General features: G+C 48.9%; 2 protein-coding genes and 1 long non-coding RNA gene across 7 annotated transcripts in view; 1 reads left to right on the top strand and 2 right to left on the bottom strand.

The window, feature by feature from the left end:
• Positions 1–226: 226 nt before the first annotated feature.
• Positions 227–2,630, bottom strand: LOC146287121 (uncharacterized). 2 transcript variants are annotated; one of them, XR_014758488.1, is made up of 2 exons: positions 2,492–2,630; positions 227–2,039 (listed from the first exon to the last, which is right to left on the bottom strand). It is a non-coding gene; the product is annotated as an uncharacterized LOC146287121 (long non-coding RNA). The 2 variants fall into 2 exon arrangements; XR_014758489.1 differs by having other exon boundaries at positions 227–1,887; positions 2,492–2,628.
• drc1 (dynein regulatory complex subunit 1 homolog (Chlamydomonas)) lies at positions 2,629–7,717 on the top strand. The gene is made up of 16 exons (XM_084700355.1): positions 2,629–2,901; positions 3,017–3,104; positions 3,213–3,325; positions 3,562–3,745; positions 3,857–3,994; positions 4,105–4,191; positions 4,392–4,514; positions 4,674–4,813; positions 4,981–5,115; positions 5,296–5,932; positions 6,278–6,367; positions 6,483–6,569; positions 6,752–6,879; positions 6,996–7,145; positions 7,286–7,388; positions 7,522–7,717. Exons 1-16 carry the CDS (start codon positions 2,774–2,776, stop codon positions 7,576–7,578), a joined length of 2,388 nt encoding a protein of 795 aa, XP_084556481.1. The 5' UTR covers positions 2,629–2,773; the 3' UTR covers positions 7,579–7,717.
• Positions 7,652–19,153, bottom strand: part of otofa (otoferlin a) — a 51,398-nt gene continuing 39,896 nt past the window's right edge. For 2 of the 4 annotated variants that reach the window (XM_084700354.1, XM_084700352.1), the window contains 17 exons: positions 18,681–18,850; positions 18,524–18,553; positions 18,277–18,414; positions 18,021–18,096; positions 17,129–17,271; positions 16,734–16,868; positions 16,385–16,522; positions 16,176–16,303; positions 15,712–15,882; positions 15,430–15,590; positions 14,768–14,910; positions 14,545–14,633; positions 14,154–14,252; positions 11,972–12,213; positions 11,645–11,823; positions 11,377–11,477; positions 9,657–9,837 (listed from right to left, as the gene is read on the bottom strand). In XM_084700354.1, the coding sequence (XP_084556480.1) occupies positions 9,657–9,837; positions 11,377–11,477; positions 11,645–11,823; positions 11,972–12,213; positions 14,154–14,252; positions 14,545–14,633; positions 14,768–14,910; positions 15,430–15,590; positions 15,712–15,882; positions 16,176–16,303; positions 16,385–16,522; positions 16,734–16,868; positions 17,129–17,271; positions 18,021–18,096; positions 18,277–18,414; positions 18,524–18,553; positions 18,681–18,850 (2,324 nt within the window). Of the gene's footprint in view, positions 8,010–9,656; positions 9,838–10,584; positions 10,766–11,376; positions 11,478–11,644; positions 11,824–11,971; positions 12,214–14,153; positions 14,253–14,544; positions 14,634–14,767; positions 14,911–15,429; positions 15,591–15,711; positions 15,883–16,175; positions 16,304–16,384; positions 16,523–16,733; positions 16,869–17,128; positions 17,272–18,020; positions 18,097–18,276; positions 18,415–18,523; positions 18,554–18,680; positions 18,851–19,153 lie in introns of those variants that run through there. The other 2 variants (XM_084700351.1, XM_084700353.1) reach the window with 2 other exon arrangements.

Here is a 19,153-nt window from a genome sequence, read left to right on the forward strand (position 1 = left end):
CCAGCCTTCTTAGACCACTGCTACAGGTGTCACATTACCAGTAACCCTTTCAATACAAGATGCTTATATATAATACACAAGTATCTTCATTTTAACAATTTTTTGACATTCCTCACTGTCTTATCACAAAATGTCACACTGTTTATAAATGTTGTTGCAGAATAATATCATCATGCACATCTGTTTCAGTCATTGACACAGTCCAATCAGACAATTGATATTGTATTTATTATTTTTGCTACACAAACTAAAAATAAATGGGCATCATTTATTTATTTAAAAAGTGGACACATCCAAGAAACAAGTGTGGGGAGAAAGTAGTTGCAAAATATGTAAAGAAAACATCTCAGTGTCTCTTAAAGGTTTCTCTGTAGCTTGATGTTCAACACCCAGACCACTGAAGGTCCCTTTCTGACATCCCACAACCGCTAAACACACCCAGATAAATCATGGAGGAGCAGCATGGAAGAGGCGTATCAGCCTATGGGGATATTTAGGGTTTATTTTAGTGTGAAACCACAGAAGAAGAAGCAGTGCCAAGGATGGGAGGAGGAAGGAGGTAAGTACCCAGGTCTCTGTGTGTATTTGTGTCTGTACTGTATCTATTTGTGACTTTGTGTGAATGTTTGTGTTAAATGTGTTCTTGTTTGTGATTGTGTATGCAAGGGACGGACCATGCCAGGTCTTCACCATACTGAAGGACAAAGGAGACATCTTGACTAGCCTGCTGAAGGTCAAAGAGCAGGAAAACAGGCTATACTTTAATCTAATCAGCATTCTCAGGGATCTGGGTAAGAGTGAGAGAGAGTCAGAGAGAGAGAAAGAAAGAAAATAATAAAACAAAGACATATAACAACAAGGAATATGAGAAAGGATGATTGAAGCAGAGGACAAGTAGTGTAGAGATGAATTTGCGTACAGCCTATGCAAAGGTGGGCTGTGACACGTATACATGACAGTCTTTCAACCTATTAAACTAAAAAATAGACAGTGACACGCACAGAGGCCATCAGCCTGTCAAATGACAAGATGGATGGTGACACGTGCACAGTCTCTTTGTTTCCAGAAGTAGCCTGGTGACTCAGCGACTGTGTGGTCCTACCTGGCTGTGTGCCTGGCCAGGGTATGAATGAGGACAATCCACGTTCCATTACTACACACCTCTACTCCTCTCCTTACAACAGTTTAAATCTTCTCTACTCGGATTACATAGAAAAAGTGTCCCCTCATGACCTCATAAGGAGACTCAAACGCTCTCTCTCTCTCTCTCTCTCTCTCTCTCTCTCTCTCTCTCTCTCTCCCTCTCTCTCTCTCTCACACACACACAAACACACACATTCACATACACAAACACAGCAGATGCTGTGAAATGATTTCATATAACATCATATATGTTTATGAGTGATCATATGAGTTTATGTCCTCTCGCTTTCTCTCGAGTGTAAAACAGTCTCTGACTTCCTTGAAGAAGTGCAGATGTAAAAATCCAACAGGTACCCCCTCTCCGTCATCGTCCCTCACAGTTGCCTGTTCAGCTTCTGTGCCTGCCTCTCCTTGGAATCAAAGGCAAACTTGGTGTCGGTCAGCTCCTCCACCACCTCCAGGGTCTCCTGCAGCTCCTGGGCCATGTCATCGTAGCGCTGGGTCAGCTGCTGTTGCTCCTGCCTCAGCTCCAGCACCAGCTGCATCAGCTCCGTGAGGTGGTGGCCACAGTGGCCCTTCAGCTGCTCCACCGCCGACAGCAGCACCTCCATGCTCTTCATCAGCTGCTCTAGGCACTCCACAGACACCTCCCCCATCCTGGGTGTCTGATTCCTGGGTTGATCCAAGTGGCCACCTGGGTCCTTTGGAGTTTGCTTCTAGCGTCTGCTTGGATCAACTTGTTTCCTGAGAGAGGAGGCTGACTTAGGAGTCTTAGTTCAACGGAGATTTGAAATATGGTTCAGTGGAGATAGGAAACTGTAGATGGAGAGTGAAGAGATGAAGAGAAAGACGAGTTTCTTGCTTTGCGTTTCTCTCCACCTGTAGAATTTAAGCCCCTGGCAGGGATTGGTAGAGTGAGAAAGACGCAAAGACACACACACAGCTTGCGTCTAGCGTTCTATGACGTCAGCTTCTAACTAATCCTATTAGCGTGTCTATACAGAGCACCATGGTACACTTTTAGGATGCCTAGATTGGTTAGGCTGAAGTATACCAGAGACTAGGAGTAGCCTATTAAGTCGACATATTCCTTCTCCTCAACTTCACCCCCACCTCTCCTCTCATCCCCTCTTTTCTCTCCTGTCCTCTGCTCCTATTCTACTCTTCCCCTGTCCCATTTTCCCTATCCTTGTGTGTTGTGTCCCTGTTTTCCTCTTTCCTTATCTCTTCATATTCCCCTCTACCTTCCCCTCTCTCTCCCCTCGACCCTCCCGTTCTCCTCTCCTTCCCAATCCTGGATCCTTTGTCTGAGTCTGAGGACCAGATTAAAACTTGCTGCTGTCCTCACCTTCCGACAGCTCCTTCACTTTCCAATCTCAAGTGTGTGTATTCTGTTGTCTGTGCTGGACATTAGTCGTAGATTTGTTGATGTACGTTGTTGATGCTTCGTAAAACCACATGATGGCAGTAAAGTCTGAAAATGAATACAGTCCCCGTATCCATAACAACCACTTCATAAACAATGATGCTGCGACACTTCCTCAGCTGTTATGTTAGCTAGCTACTGGTTAGCTAGGCTGGCTTAGCTATAATAAAGTTTTAAAGCTAGTACAATTTCACAAGTCTAAACATGAGTCAATCCGGGACACTTCATGAGGATCCTGGTGAAGCTGGACCATCATTGGAATCCGAGAATCCGGAGGAGAGGATTGCTGCCAGACGGCTTCGCATAGCCGCACGAAAAGAAGCCAGGAGAAGGTAGTCTATTCTACCTTTTACAGTTCTAGCATCCTAGATTCAGTAAATCGTTTACAATCCAGCCTACACATTGTGCTTGACCATTATCATGTTTTGATAACGGCATTGGACTTAGACAAGAACTCGGGGATGACTCCAACGAGAAGAAGGAAATCGAAGAGGAGACAAGAAAGAGCCAGATCCAAGTGGATCAGAGTGAAAAAGTAAACTTAATCCGTGGATAAGAGCACACCAATCGTATGTATTCTACTCCAATACAAGAAGAATCTGTTTTTATTTAATTAATTTCTGTGTCCGTCTCTTGGCCTCAGCGGATGTTAAATTTGCTGAGCGATGGGACAGAGCTCGTCACCAACGTCATGGTAGCGGCAGACGCTAGAGAGTCGCAGTGCAGAGCAAAGATAGAAGAAGCACGCAAACTCAGGTGAATACATGGACTGTAAAGAGTAGTGTGAGACGTTGCAAGTGCACCCTCTACCGGCGATGAATGATGCAGTCAAAATGAAACCAGAATGAATATCTGAATGGAATTTGACCATTGCAATTTACTTACTGTTCGTAATACACTATATTATCATGGTGTGTCTTCCTCATCTTCTTTTCAATTTTTCCATATCCCTCCCTCCCTCATTTTATCACCCCTCCACCCCTGCCCTACAGGGTGGAAAAGCTGGAGAACGAGGCCAAGGTTAGCTTAGAGAAGTTTGAGGAGATCAACAAGAAGTGGATAGTGGCTAAAATGAAGGATATCCCTCAGGACCTGAGAGATAGTCTGATCAGCCAACAGCAGCTCTGCGGCCTGCTTGTCCAAGACAAAAACAATCTGATCACTGAACTGCAGCAGGTACAGAGAAGGAGGGAGGGAGGGGCAGTGATGAGGACAGAGGGTCACACAACATGTGTATCTGTGAGTTTATGTCTGTGTAAATACCTGCATGTGTATGTGTGGGGGTAGGAGCTGAAGCAAGCGGACGACTGCTACGTCAAAGACCTGAAGAGACAGGCTGAGGACGTGGACTTGATGATTGAGAGGATGGAGGACCAGGTCAAGATCCTGAATAAGTCATACAGGGTGGAGCTGGATCAGATAGAGGTACGCCTTTGGCCACCCCCGAACCAAATATGAATACTTTTGTACTTACATGGTTCCACCTTTTCATTGGCTCTCCCTCACGGCAGTGTTTGTGGTCTGTGGTTGTGTAGAGCGCGTACGAGAGCGAGCGCAAGGTGCTTCTGACTGGAGACAGGGAGAAGTGGGAGCAACACATGAAGGAACGCAGTGACAAAGAGGTATGCATGTCTTTCCCTTCATCCCTTTTCTACCCTTCTCTCTCTTGACACACTTTCTCTTTCACCCCCCCTCTCTTTCTCTCTCTCTCTGGTCTCTTCAGCCCCCCCCCCTGTCTCTCAGAGACTCAGACTCTTTCTCTGGCCTCCTTTATGTCTCTCTCTGACCCCTCTCTCTTTGTCACCCTACCGCCCTCCCCCAGTTGGAGAACCTGATGCAGAGGATGAGGAGGGTGGAGGAGTATGAGGTCCTGCTGGACCAAGTGAGGGTGGAGGATGCCGAGGAGTACAACATGATCAAGATCAAGCTGGACACTGACGTACAGGTCAGGCTGTCTCCTGAGAAGGAAGGTGTCACCATGACCCACACACCTGCTGTTTCACTGTGACGCAATACATGTGTGTGTGTGTATGTATGTCTGCGTGCATGTGTGTGTTGTGTGTGCACCTGTGCATGTTTGTGGTGTGTGTGTGTGTGTGTGTAGATCTTGGAGCAGCAGCTGCAGCAGATGAAGGCTACCTACCAGCTGAACCAGGAGAAGCTGGAGTATAACTTCCAGGTGCTGAAGAAGAGAGACGAGGAGAACGCCATCACCAAGTCCCAGCAGAAGAGGAAGATCACCAGGTGGGATGTACACACACACACACACACGAACGTGCATAAATACGCAATCTCCTGATCACAGGATTTGCGTATAGCTGCCCGCTAGCAAGGCAAGCCAGTTTGAGTGAGGTGTGTGTCTGTGTGTGTCTGTGTGTGTCTGTGTGTCTGTATTCGTCTGTGTGTTCTAGGCAGCAGGACGTGCTGAACAACCTGAAGGTGAAATGTTCCAACCAGGAGAAGCAGTCCAAGGAAGAGAACCAGAGTCTGACAGAGGACTACCAGCGCATCATGCAGCAGTACAAACATATGCAGAAGAAGATGAGGTTCCATATAACACACGCACACACACACGGACAAATACACCTACACAAATGCACACAGCACACATACTTCTGTGACCCATGTTAAGATGCAAAGTGCGCCACACGCTCAAATCTTTCAAAAGTAAATGTTGGCTCCTTGTCCCCCTGGCCCCTCCCCAACACACACACACTCACATCCAGGCACTTCGCTGCCATTGACTCCAAGAGGTTTGAGGACATGTGGCTGATGAACGAGGCTGAGGTGAAGGAGCTGGTGGAGAAGGCCCTGGACATCGACTGCATCATCTACCAGCAGCAGCTGGGCCTGGCCTGGGAGCGTCCCTCGCTGCCCTTCATGGAGCGCTGTGGTCCCATCCGCCCCCAGAAGCAAGCCCAGAAGACCGCTCGGCAGACTGCCTCAGAGCTGCTGCATTCTGGGAAGACCAGCCGCTCAAGCCTGGGGACCCGGGAGGCCTTGGTGGGGCCTGGAGCTATGGTGGAGGCCTCAGTGGGGCCTGGAGCTATGGTGGAGGCCTCAGTGGGGCCTGGAGCTATGGTGGAGGCCTCAGTGGGGCCTGGAGCTATGGTGGAGGCCTCAGTGGGGCCTGGAGCTATGGTGGAGGCCTCAGTGGGGCCTGGAGCTATGGTGGAGGCCTCAGTGGGGCCTGGAGCTATGGTGGAGGCTGGGGCTGGGCCGGGGGCCAGGAGTTCTGGGTTGGCTGTGGAAAGAGAGAGGGAGGACAGTAAGGGGGAGGTGGAAAAGAGGGAGAGTGAGGTGCAGGGAGAGGTGTCAGTGTTGACGGTGAAGAGGCTTCTGGAGCTGCTGTGTGACGAGACGGTAAGGACGTGGATGTTTGTGATTTGTGCTATGTGTTTTCAGTTGCAATCTAAAAGACCACAAACCACAGATGACATTTAGTAAAGGGTCAGAGATCACAGGAAATGAGCCTGTATGTTGTTTCACAAAGACAAGCACAAACAGAATTGTTGCACACAGCTGGATGTTTATATTCGTCAAAATAATTCACAGTTTGCTTCTTTTTTTTTCCAGTTTATAACGGTATTATCATTCTCATGACCATAAGAAGTTGACTGTTTTTCCAATTTGGATGACCTCTCCTCTGTCTCTCTTTACCTCCATCCGTCCCTCCCTCTTCCTCCCTCCTCCCCTCCGTCTCCCCAGGGCTTCCTGATAGAGAGTAAGCTCCTGAAGCTGCTGTCTCCTCTGGACAGGGATGAGCAGTCCCTCATGAAGCTGGATGCCATCTTCACTGTGAGTCAACACACTCTCACGCACGCACACACACACACATACACTCACACACCCAGGGACTGGTGGTTGGAGGAGCATGATTGACTCTTCTCTGTGTTTGGGTTTTGTTGCTCAGGCCATGGGCATTGAGAGTGAGGAGGATGTCAACAAGATGGCCGACTTCTTCATCAAGTACCCACAGCAACAGGAAGAACGTGCGTTGGTAAGGAGGGATGAAGGAGGAGTATACAAGTGATGGACAAAAGCAGGGACCACCTAACTAGCTTGTCAATGGAACTTTGTTTTCCCACTTGCTGGTGACCCAGCAGCCCACTTTAGACAATCTTTGGCATACTCTTCATCCTCCACTTCCTCTGATGTCATATGCTCTGATATCATATCCAGGAAGTGTCTGCGGATGATAACGAGGGCAGAGGGCGGAGCTGTCCCAGCACCCCAACCTCTAATCTCATCCACCCCAATGACGTCTTGAAGGCCCTCAGGGCCTTCACAGCCCAGCACCACCCTAAAAGGTCACCCACACACCCGCGACCACGAGTGTGCATGTTTTTGACTGTCTGTGTGCTGATTGTCATGTAACTGATGGCTGCTGCTGTGTGTGTGTGTGTGTGTGTGTGTGTGTATCCAGGGGGGGCGTGGGGCACCAGCAGCTCAGGGTGGGTCTGGGCCAGAGGGACGACTCCGAGGATGCTGCCTACTGGGACTCCATGGCCAACGTCATCCCAGAGAACAAGCTCAGGATCTGGGCAGAGCTGGAGACCTCGATGGAGAAGTACCAGTGAGGAACTCATACACACACACACACACACACACACACAGAGAAGCCTCATCAGGTACATTACAGTCAGCACACAGACTGGCAGAAACATTCATACACACACACACACACAAATGAACTGAGCTGTTTGTTTTCCGCAGCACTGTTCTGACAGAGAGGTCAAAGCTCATTACGGAGACACAGAGTCTGAAACAGCAGAACACTGAGCTACGCATGCTGCTTCACCAGTATGTCACCTCCAAGGTACGTGTGTGTGTGCTGTATTGTGTGAGTATTTGTTCAGTGTGTGGTGTGTGTGTTCGGTGTATACTTTGTTCTGTTTTCTTCAGTGTGTGTAAGCGTGTGTGTTTCTCATCATGACCCCTCTCTCTGATAGGTCAACACTGAGCTTGAGATCCCGCCCACTCAGGCGATGCAGCTGGTGCCAGAGTGACCCTCTCCAGAGATCCCCCGTACTGTATACACTCCCTGCTGGGAAAACTAGTCATGAAACAAACCCTGCTGGAAGAACTCTTTAATAATATTTGAGACAAAACTGTGAGAACAAATAAAGCTTTTATCCCTTTACAGAAGTGGTGCTGCTGTTTGAACAGTGTCAGGGGAGAACTAGGACACGTCTTATGTCTGGCGTGTGCGTGTGCGTGTGTGTGTTTCTAAGCTGACTGTGTGTGTGGCGTTCAGCCAACGCTGTTGAAAATCTTGCTGTTTATGGCAGAGGGCATGGAGAAGAAGAGCAGGATGAGGAACAGCGCCCCCAGCAGGCTGGCCAGCAGCAGCACACACTGCAGCCTGTAGCTCCTCCAGGACAGAAGACACAGCACGTGCAGAGGGCTCAGCATCCACGACATGCTGGTGTTGGGACGGCTGCAGGAGAGGGAGGGCATGGGAGAGAGAAGGGAGGGAGGGATGGAGGGAAACAGAAAGGTGGGGAGAGGGAGGGAGGGAATGAGAGAGGAAGAAGGTAATACACAGACATGATGATAATAGGATAGTGATATTTGTAAATATATACATGTACACAGACTCGTTTTCACAAGCATTCTGACTAAAAGTCACATAAACTCTGCCAAGCATACACACACACACACTAACTGACCTCTGACTGACTCAAAGACTCAGCAGGTTCTTACCTCAAGTCATTCTGTTTATTTCAAATCATTTTTAAAACAGACGTAAAATAAATATTGGAACACTTTTCAGCAAAGAGATATAAATACACTCTAAATCGTACAAACAGGCGAGAGTTCAGTGCAAACATGAACTATTTTATCGTACTTTGTGAACACAGAATCACTAAAAGGACTGCAACACAAGTCATGATGTCAGAATTACAGCTGCAAGCAAGGGATCAAACGGAAGAGCACTGCACACTGCAAACCAAGCCTTCTGATAGGGCGGCAGGGTCAAGGGTCAACCAAGCCTTCTGATAGGACGGCAGGGTCAGGAGTCAACCAAGCCTTCTGATAGGGTCAAGGGTCAACCAAGCCTTCTGATAGGACGGCAGGGTCAGGAGTCAACCAAGCCTTCTGATAGGGCGGCAGGGTCAGGGGTCAACCCCACCCCCCTATTTTGATACTTCAGGTTCTCATAAACAGCAGCTTAAACTCCAGCATTCTAGACAGAAGGAGTTGTGAGCTATGGGGAAGCTAGAATAAGAGTCATGCTTTGTCACGTGACCTGCTCTCGAACATCAGGTCACAGACGCATGCCTCCTCGATGCTATGCTCTACCGAGGGTAAACTATGGTAACAGTCAGAGTGCATTCTTTTTTTTTGAGGGGTGAAACAGAACAAGCACTGCCCCTTTAAACACTGAGTGGACAACACAAGTGAAGCTAAACCTTAGGAAGGCAACCTCTAAAGAAGTGTTCATGGAAATGAAATGCATTTAGTGAATTCTAGCAAAATAGTTATCTGTATTCAATTTCTTCATCATTTCTGTGCAAATAGTGCAACAAGTTGCCCTAGGAATTGTCCTTCATTTGATATTGTCAACAATTCCCAACAGTCATCCAACAGTTTCTGTTCTAAATAACTAAAATCAACACCAAATAAATAAATAAACAAACATTCCTAGAACAGGGTGAGCTCTTCAGCCAAACAGCTGACAGATCAGATACGGGACAAACATTCCATTTGGTTAGTTGGTCAGTTCAGGGATGGTAGTGACTGATTGGTTAGGGTCCAGCTTGGAAGCATTGGACTGGTTAGGCCAGGTGTATTGCTGTAGCGTGATTGGGAGATGATGCAGTGGGCCAGTAGCAGAGCTTGTATTAGTCCAGGGGAAAGTCTCATTGTTCAGGGAGAATCTTCACTGGCCAGGTTTGGTGACAAAGGGTGAGAGTGAATGAAGATACACAGCTGTAGGTGAGGACAGAGGGACAACCTTGCAGCACATAACATCTAGTAACCTCTCCTCATCCAGTCCTGTCCTCTCCCCCTTTCCTCTCCTTTTATTCCCTTCTCTCCTCCACTCCCACCCCCTCCTCCTGTCCTCTCCTCTGCTCCCGCCTCAGGCCCCAAGCATCTTCTTGACCAGGTAGCCAGGCATGCTGTAGAGGAAGACGCACAGCATGGCCAGCAGCAGCAGGGCCACCACTATCTTGATGATCAGCCACTTGTAGCGGTTACAGATGAGGTAGCGCACGGCCTTCAGCGGGCTGAGGAACCACAGGAAGGTTGTGTCTGGACGGCTGGGGGGAGGAGAGGAGAGGAGGAAGAGAGAGGAGAGGAGAGGAGGGGGGAGAGAGAAGAGGAGGGGAGAGGGGGGGGGGAGAAGAAAGAAGGAGAGGAGGGGAGAAGAAAAGAGAGAAGAGGAGAGGAAAGAAGGGGTGGAGGAAGATTGATGGGGAGGGAAGATGGTTAGAGAGAAACATTGCAAAGCAGGCATTAGTTGTTAGTTACTATTCATGCAGTAGCCTTACTGGAGTCAATCCAATATCCACAGGAACAGAGCATCACTCCACAGTGACTGAAGCACAGACACACTCTCCGGATGGTGAGCACATGGATGTCAGGCGGAATGACAAGTGCCACGGTAACAACATGTTCACCACACCACAGCTGTTAAGAGGCCTGGGATGGTGTTTATTATGGGATGGCACAGACACTGGCACAGAGAACACAGGAGGGCAGAGACAGGGAAGTAACCAGGGTATGTACCATAGGGTCTGCTCTCGTAGAGGAATGGGGTGTAGCGAGGGAGAAAGAGAGGAGGAGAGACTTGGGCAGAGAGAGAGACACAGGAATAAATGAACTGAACAGAAACGGAACAAGAATAAAGTACATAGAGATAAAGAGAGAGGAGAAGATGAGAGATGAGAAGGGAGAGAGAGAGAGAGAGAGAGAGAGAGAGAGAGAGAGAGAGAGAGAGAGAGAGAGAGAGAGAGAGAGAGAGAGAGAGAGAAAGAGGGGAGGTAGGAGGGGCTACCACCAGCGTCTCAGGCCCCCAGCAGCTTCTTGACCAGGTACCCAGGGATGGAGTAGAGGAACAGGCCTAGCAGCAGCAGCAGCAGCAGAGCACCCAGCACCTTCAGGACCAGCCAGCGGTAGTTGTGCCAAATGAAGTATCGGAGGGACTTCAGAGGACTCAGGAACCACATGAGACTGGTGTCTGGACGACTTCCGAGGCAAGGAGGGAGGGAGAGGGAGAGGGAGAGGGGGAGGACAAAGGGACGGGAGGAGGAAGGAATGGAGGGATGGAGATGGAGGGACAGATCATGTTCGAAGGGAGGGGGGCAATGCACAGAGGAAGGATGGGTGGAAGGAAACAAAGGGAGACAGGTAAAGAGATGGAGGATAAACGAGTGAGAGTGGAAGTGTGAGGGTGGAGGGAGGAGACCGGGCTGAAGGGGGCTGCATCTCCCCCAGATCTGACAGGACAGCCATGACATTCTGATACTGGCCCCCCCGGGCCGGCGCCCCAAACGCTACACGGAGGTATGCCGTGGCGCGGTTGGCGCCCTCTGCTAGTTGTGCGGGAGGGTTAATTTATGGATGCACTTGGGAAAATGCCGCCCCCCTCTTCATGCCGCCCTAGGCGGATGCCTGTCGCCTGTAGGAAGGACCAGCCCTGCTTGGCTGTGAAAACCAACCCAGTCATTTTCGTGCCACTGGTTTCTATTTTCATGTGGGTTTGTCTGTGTGTGTGTGTGACTGTGTGTGAAAGAACGTGCCAGTGTGTGTTTAAGTTTGTGTGTGCTAGTCTGTGTACTGTGTGTGTGTATTCTTACTTTGGTTTCTCCAGAGGGTCAGGCTCATTGCGTCCCAGACCTACTGGACACTTCTCAGCCTCCTCCGCTGTCATGAGGTGAAGCTCCGCCTCCACTTTACCCTGTGACATCACAGAAGCCAAATACTGTTCATTAACACAAATGGAAACCGTGTGTGTGGTGTGTCTACGTACATGTCTATGACTGTCTGTGTGCATGTGTTTGTGCCTGTGTGTGTCCATGTGTGTGTCCATATGTGTCCGTGTGTGTGTGTGTGTGTGCAGGGTACCGTGAGCTCCATGTCGTCGTTCTCGTCGCGGGCCACAAAGGGCCACCAGCCCTTGACCCTCCTCTGCTTGAAGATGGAGATGGTGGGAAGGTCGTGCTCGTTCTGGATCATGTTGATGGAACACTGCTTGGAAGTCTTCGCCCCGCGAGGGAACCGGTTCAAGTCCAGCTCTATCGCTCCTGGGAAGAAGACAACAACAGCAGTCACCATATGTTTATATGTAACTCTAGTGTTCATATTTATCATTTGGTTTATACCGTACATATGTAATTTGAAGAAGAAATCATTTTTCATATTTGAAGGTGACACTGAGGTGAAAGGTCGTACCCAGGAAGTCATCTGCGGAGAAGTGGTCTGCGTCCCACACCTGCATGGTGAGGCGGGCTGGGATCTTGTACTCGGTCTCGTCCCAGGAGAACATGGACTCCTTCTTGGAGATGACGATCTTCTCCTCGGCCATCAGATAGTCGAAGGGGAATACAAAGCGCCAGTTGAAGTTGCCCTCTCCTGTCAGGGAGTGGTAGTGCACGTCTGTGTCCTGCTTGTCCTCCTGCTGCCCTTTCAGCCAGCTGGGAGAGAGATCAGAGGTTACACAGAAAGGTCAAGGGTCAGAGTGGTCAGAGATGCTTTGACCTACTTGGTCAAAGTACAGAGGAGATGAGATTGAGGACTGTGTTACTGAAGGTAGATGACATGCAATCTATAGTCTGTAGAAATTAATCGTTGAATTCAATGTAAGGATTGCAGAGGCTGGTTATTGATTAGAGATTATTGGTTAAAATGTGATCATGCGATCACTAGTTTGTAGTATGTGTGAAGTAAAAGGTAAGTCTATAACATGTCATAACAACACATGATATAATCCTCCAATAACTAATCAGTCAATCCAAATCAAATAGATTCCCATTAACAATTTAAAGACGGCATCAAAGGACTAACAGCAACAGGCACCAGACTGTAATTATCCAGTAATAAAACTGGTTTGTTGTTGGAGGGTCACACGTTTAAAACAGGCCATGCACACACAAAGCTTGCGTTTTACAAAATGAGAATCAGTCAAATCAGAGAATCAAGTGAGGTCCTTTACAGGGTTCCTCATAGTCCTGTTCTCCTATGAGTACTGTCTGTCCCAGGCCTACAGGATACTGGGAGGGGAGGAGGAAGGGGTTACACCAGCCAAGATTAGTTAGGGTAAACTATGTCTAGCTAGGGTAAATAAGGGGTAGGATTATTTATGGTTGTTTATCCTAAATCAGGGATTGACAGAGTTAGTTTGGGCTGGTTGGCGATTGTCTGGTCAGGCCAGTTTGCATGGTGGTTCCATAGAAGACCTAATGGAGAGGAGACCATCTTGTCAGACCATGTGACCTGCAGTGGTGTAGGAGGAGGAACAGATGTTGTTGAGGTTCAGACTGACGGGGCTGACAGAAACAGGATAGAAACCCAACCAGAGAATATCTTTAAATTAGTTTGCTCGTCAGTGTATCAGTGGCAACATTTTGTTTATATTGCATTAAGGCTTCTTTAGAACCAACATGTGGAATCTCTTGGCTTATGCTTTCATGCAAGAGATCAAACATCTTCTTCTGAGTCATCTGAACCCCTGCCCTAGGGACAGTTGCTATGGAAAGACAGGACCATACCTTCCATTGCATATATATAAAAAATGCTTTCACCTACTATTACTAAAAGCTAGTCCCTGATCAAACTCCCCACCAACTACTCCTATATTAATACCTCCCTGGGTCAATTCAATGATCAGCCATAGAAAACCATTTTTTTCCCTGTAAGCAACCTATATTTGATAAGCCAATGAGCCTGTATGAATGTAAAATAGATATGGTTCTGATTGGTCCCTTCTCTGTAAGTGGGTGTTAAAGCCATTGTTTGCTGTGTGCTGATAAGAGGGGTGGGGGGGACTGGGTGGGGGGAGGGGGTGGGGGTGGGTCGGGTCTTCAGCTAGGGATCTGCGTGCTGGTTGGATTGCTGAAATTAGGGACAAGTTAGGAGGGCAGAAAAAAGGAGAATTTATGAGGGTAGGAGGGGAAGGAATAGGAGAAGGAGAGGTAAGGATGAGTGGAGAGGGAGAAGGGATGACATCAGAAGAAGGGAGAAAGAGAGGAAAGGAGGAGGAGAAGAGGGAGTAGGGGATGAGGACGGGGAGGTTGGTACGAGCCATGCAATGGGGTCGTTTGTGGAGTTGTTTGTTTACCCCCTGACATAGATGTCAGACATCTTCTCTCCTGTCATGAAAGCATCGTCCTCTAGAATGACGTCATCTGTGTTCCAAATAATAACACGGAGCTCAAAGCTAGGCAACAGCAGAGCGTTGACGAGAGGAGAGAGAGAGGGGACCACAGGAGAAACACCACAAACACAGAAACACACAACAAACACACACAGAGAGGGAAAAATGGGAACACAAGAAAACAAGAGTGATTAACGCCAAGCACACACGCGTCACATCCACACGGGCGGGGCTGAGCGCCGCTCGTCCCTCCGTACCTACCCCCGGACAAATATGTCACTGGACTTTTCCCCAGTAAAGTAATCATCATCCTCCAGAATCACTTCATCTGTGTTCCATATAACCACCCTGAGCTCATATCTGGGACAGGAAGCATGAAGGAACACACACACACACACAGTTGGTCTTGGTGGTGTCTGCTCTTCCACAGTATGATCTGACTCTAAGGAGATCAACTTACCACAGGAACCTGTGGACAAAACTACAAGTTCAGCTGATTTAAAATATACTGTAGATTTAAATTATTTTGATGAAACATTCAAAGTAAACTGTTTGTATCATTTAGAAACCGTAGCTTATCTGATCTATCTCTTGCTACTCCGGAGGAGACATTCCATCATTTAATTTTTCGTTGTTATGGTCAGGGACCTACCTCTTTGGTTTCCGTGGGGATATGTCAATGGCAGGTCCGGGGGCTGGCATGTCCATAGGGAACATGTCCACCCACATCTCCAGCCGCCCCTGTGGAGATAACACACACTTCTCCACTACAAATCTACCGGTGTGGGAGTGTAAGAGTGTGTGTGAGTGCTTTCAGTGGACTGTATTTAGTATGTGTATGTGTGTGACTGTATCTGGGAGAGCGTGTGACACACCTGTTCTATGCCAGGCTTGTCTGGGTTCTGCAGGGGTCTGGTCTCCACGTGTTCAGGGATGAGTTTACAGCCCACTCTGGGGATCTCCTCCCAGTGCCTCAACACAGTCAGAGCCAGGTGCTCCTCAGTCTGCTTCCTTAGACCTGGGGGGGGGGGGGGAGAGGAGATATGAGAAGAAGAGAGGAGAGGATTGAGTTGTATTGTTCAGTGGATGTCCCAACAAACAACCTCCAAACAGCAATACGGGTACATCCATGTTACAGGACAGTAGGAGAGGAGGAAGTCTAACAGCACTACTGGTACATCATGTTACAGGACAGTAGGAGAGTAGGAAGTCTAACAGCACTACTGGTACATCATGTTACAGGACAGTAGGAGAGGAGGAAGTCTAACAGCACTACTGGTACATCATGTTACAGGACAGTAGGAGAGGAGGAAGTCTAACAGCACTACTGGTACATCAATGTTACAGGACAGTAGGAGAGGAGGAAGTCTAACAGCACTACTGGTACATCAATGTTACAGGACAGTAGGAGAGGAGGAAGTCTAACAGCACTACTGGTACATCAATGTTACAGGACAGTAGGAGAGGAGGAAGTCTAACAGCACTACTGGTACATCAATGTTACAGGACAGTAGGAGAGGAGGAAGTCTAGAAGCACCATTCTCATCCTCTATGTCGGTGGGCCCCAGGAAGATGCGGCCGGCCACCTTGACCCGGCCCCCAGGCCCGTAGTGGGGCCCGTCCAGCTTGCCCTCCTTGCACAGCTTGGCAAGGACCTGGCTGGGCTTCAAGGGATCCCGCCACTGGTTGTAACCGTGCCTGACAGCAACAGGAGACATGGCAGGGTTAGTGAGCGTTTATGAGGGTGCGTCATTTATTAATGCTGAGAGACAAACAGACAGATACCAACACACACACACACACACACACAGGTAATCACATGGAGTAGTTGCTGCTGATGCCACAGGTGGCCCTGTGCTTGCTGTAGAAGCGGTTCTCCAGGTCAATCTTGGTCTCTCCTATCAGGTCGTCAGTTCCCACCAGGTCCCAGTCATACACAGACACTGTCAGCATGGACTCCATAGGGAAGGTGGCCTCGATGTCAAACGACCTGGGAGAGGAAATACAGTATGGTGGAGTGAGAGATGGAAAGAACAAAAGAATGGAGAATGAAGGTAGGAAGTAAGAGAGGAAGGGAGAGCAGGTGAGCAGGAAAGAGGAATGAACAGATGGAGGTAGAGGAGAAGGGAGGCAGAGTGAAGGTAGGGAGGGAGGGAGGGAGGGAAGGATGGAGAGCGAAGGAGGAGAGATAGAAACGAGTTTGCAGTGTTTAGAGGATTCAGTTAATTTACTTCGTAAGCCTTTTTGGGACTACAGGAAGTAATTGTCACTCCATACACTCACTTGCCAAAGACAGGGTTTAGCTGCTTGGAAATGTAGTTCTCTTTGTCCTTCAGCTCAGACTTGCCCAGTTTGATGACGATGTAGGGGTCTGCTTTTCCATTGATGTCAGCAGGGTGCAGATCAGTGGCCTGGATGACAACATACACTCATCATCTGTGGTACACACAAGGGTCAGAGGTCAAGGGTTCAAAGGTTGAGAGGCCACTCACCCTGACCACATACACTCGGACGAGCACGTTGATCGGGTCGTTATGTGGGATGCTCTGGAACATGCCCATATTAGGGTCAAAGCCCGCCTCCCTGGTGATGTCATTGGAGAGTGGAAGCTTGTACATGCACATGGAACCCTGGGTCAAAGCACAGGAGCAAGTGATTAGGAACCAACAACTGTGTCACAATCAGCAGGAAACAACTATTCAACAACACTGATTTAATCAATTCCAATTGATTCCGATACCAAAATACCATTGAAAGTTCAAGTTGGAAAAGATTTAAAGAGTTGTGTGTAAATCCACATTGTGTGTGATGAGAGTGTGGAGAACGTGTCCTCTGGAGCACCTTGAACCTGCCCACAATCCTGTCGTCGTCCAGGGCATGCTCGTCATCATCCCCAGCCTTCCCTCTGTACAGGTTGAAGGTGTGGAGCCAGTCTTCAAAGTTGTCAAACTCACTTTCCAGCTCCTTGTGGTACACCTGGACAAACACACACATTCACACGCACACACACAAACATGCATGCACACATTCACACAAACACACCATTTTCAGAGAAAGAGCAGCTAAACATTTATGAACATTGTAGCGTCCATGTGTGTGGATGTGTGTCTGTCCTCTATGTGCGTGTGTTACTGTGTCTATGTGCGTGTGTTACTGTGTCTATGTGCGTGTGTTACGGTTTTCCACCCTACTGTGAGGAGTATGTTTCCATGGTGACGAGAGGAAGCCACACCCACCAGCAGCTCATCCACTCTGGGCTTGGGGGGGCGTTTCTCTAGCCCCTCCCCCGCGTGAGCCTTCTTCTTCTCCCTGGAGCTCTTCTTCTCCTTCTTCTCCTTCCCCCTGGGGCCTTTACCAGACAGGTCATCAGCTCTGATCTCTGGGTGAGCGAGGGAGGAGCGGAGGAGTGGAGGAAGGGAGGAGCGGAGTGAAGGGGTGGAGGAGCAGAGGGGTGGAGGTGACGCCAGGTGAGGAGGAGTGATAGAGGAGCAGGAGTGAAGGAGGACGGACACAGCACTTTGTCAATCGACATGAAAGCTGACAGAGTTGCTACTTCCTGGGCAACAATAACCATGGTGATTCATCGCTAATGAGGCACTTGCCTGGTGACATCGCCCGTATTAATGTCTCAAGTTCAGAATTGACTCTTATTCCAACATTGCCGATGGATATTACAACTCTTAAATGACTGTTCTCTCAGATACTACATGATGATAAAAGGTTCCTGATTTTAATCACTTTTTGTGGAATCAGTTGGAGTTAAAGAATGAGGGTACCTATTTATTTCAAGTGATAAGGGTTAGATTCATCAGTCAACTTTCATGGCAGTGCAGGGTGGGTGGGTCAGGCTGTGTAGACAGAAGCGGGGGGGTGGTCTTGAGGACAGCGTCACTGCCCTTAGATAGTTGCATTGCAGGAGAATGAATCAGGTGGATGGGAGGGAGGGGGGCGAGGGAGGGGGGCGAAGGAGGGGGGGGAGGGAGGGGGGCGAGGGAGGGCACATGCTTTTGTCCTGCCAGACAAACAGACTTCAGCATGATTGTTATGTTCCTTTAGTGGGTCGTGCTGTGGTCGTGCTGTGTTTGTGTTGTGGTCGTGTTGTGGTCGTGCTGTGGTGTTGTTATCTACCTCCTCCCTCAGCTGCTATCTCCTGCTCCTCTCTCTCCTCTGCCTCTGCCTGTGCTGCCTCCTGGGCCTTCAGGATCTGAGGAATCAGACCAACAACCTTCACATCACAGGCACACAACCATGACAGGACCAGGCCAGAATATATGTATATTATAGTATATGAAATCTAACATTTTGATCATTTAATTGATCAGAATAGAACATATTGTAATAGAGTACAATAGAACACAATGTATATGAATAGAATAGGCCACACCTCCATCAGGGTTTCTATGGAAGCAAAGTATTTGGACCACCAGTCCAGCATGCTCTCATCCAGCTCCTCCTCCTCCACCTCTCCCCCCTTCTTCTTCTTTTTCTTCTTCTTCTTCTCCTTCTCTTTCTCCTCATCATTCTGCAGGAAGGAAGGAGAGACTGAGCCAGGGTGCTGACGAGGTAGGGGTTGTCCCCACAGGTCGACACCACTGGTTTACTGGGTGCTGGTCACAGACAGGAGTACTCACCATGTCTACTTTAACTACAGCATCAGACGTCTCCAGGAGGGGCCACACAAAACAACACCAGTTACACTCTGCATGAATGAAATACACAACACACTAATCTACTCATACACCCTCACATGCACAGACACGCGCACACACACACACACACACATCTTACAGCGTCTAATTTGACCACTGTGTCCATCTTCCTGTAGGACTCGGTATCCATGTTGACGATGACATCACCTAGGGGGCGAGAGAGGGTGCGGGTAGGGGTGTGGGTGTAAAGGGAGGGGTTAGGGCGGAACCCCCCGTTGGTGAGGACCATGTAGCCATTCATAAGTTTAGCTGCGAGGGGGGTCAGGGGTCGAGCAGTAAGTGAGACCACCACGGAGGGATGGGACCAGAGAGGGATGAGAAGAGAGAGGGGAGACCGGGGAACACAAGTCAGAGAAAGAGAGAGGGGAGACCGAGGAACACAAGACAGAGAAAGAGAGAGGGGAGACCGGGGAACACAAGACAGAGAAAGAGAGAGGGGAGACCGGGGAATACAAGACAGACAAAGAGAGAGGGGAGACCGGGGAACACAAGACAGACAAAGAGAGAGGGGAGACCGGGGAACACAAGACAGAGAAAGAGAGAGGGGAGACC

This window comes from Hypomesus nipponensis, chromosome 6, assembly GCF_054491055.1.
Source record: "Hypomesus nipponensis isolate SF chromosome 6, ASM5449105v1, whole genome shotgun sequence".
NCBI lineage: Eukaryota > Metazoa > Chordata > Actinopteri > Osmeriformes > Osmeridae > Hypomesus > Hypomesus nipponensis.

What these genes read in the sequence shown, in the direction of transcription:
- drc1 (XM_084700355.1), top strand. Translation starts at nt 2,774, where the DNA reads ATGAGTCAATCCGGGACACTTCATGAGGATCCTGGTGAAGCTGGACCA. An exon ending in GAAGAAGCACGCAAACTCAG is followed by an intron (nt 3,326 to 3,561) that starts GTGAATACATGG and finishes CCTGCCCTACAG; the next exon opens with GGTGGAAAAGCTGGAGAACG. An exon ending in AGCTGGATGCCATCTTCACT is followed by an intron (nt 6,368 to 6,482) that starts GTGAGTCAACAC and finishes TTTGTTGCTCAG; the next exon opens with GCCATGGGCATTGAGAGTGA.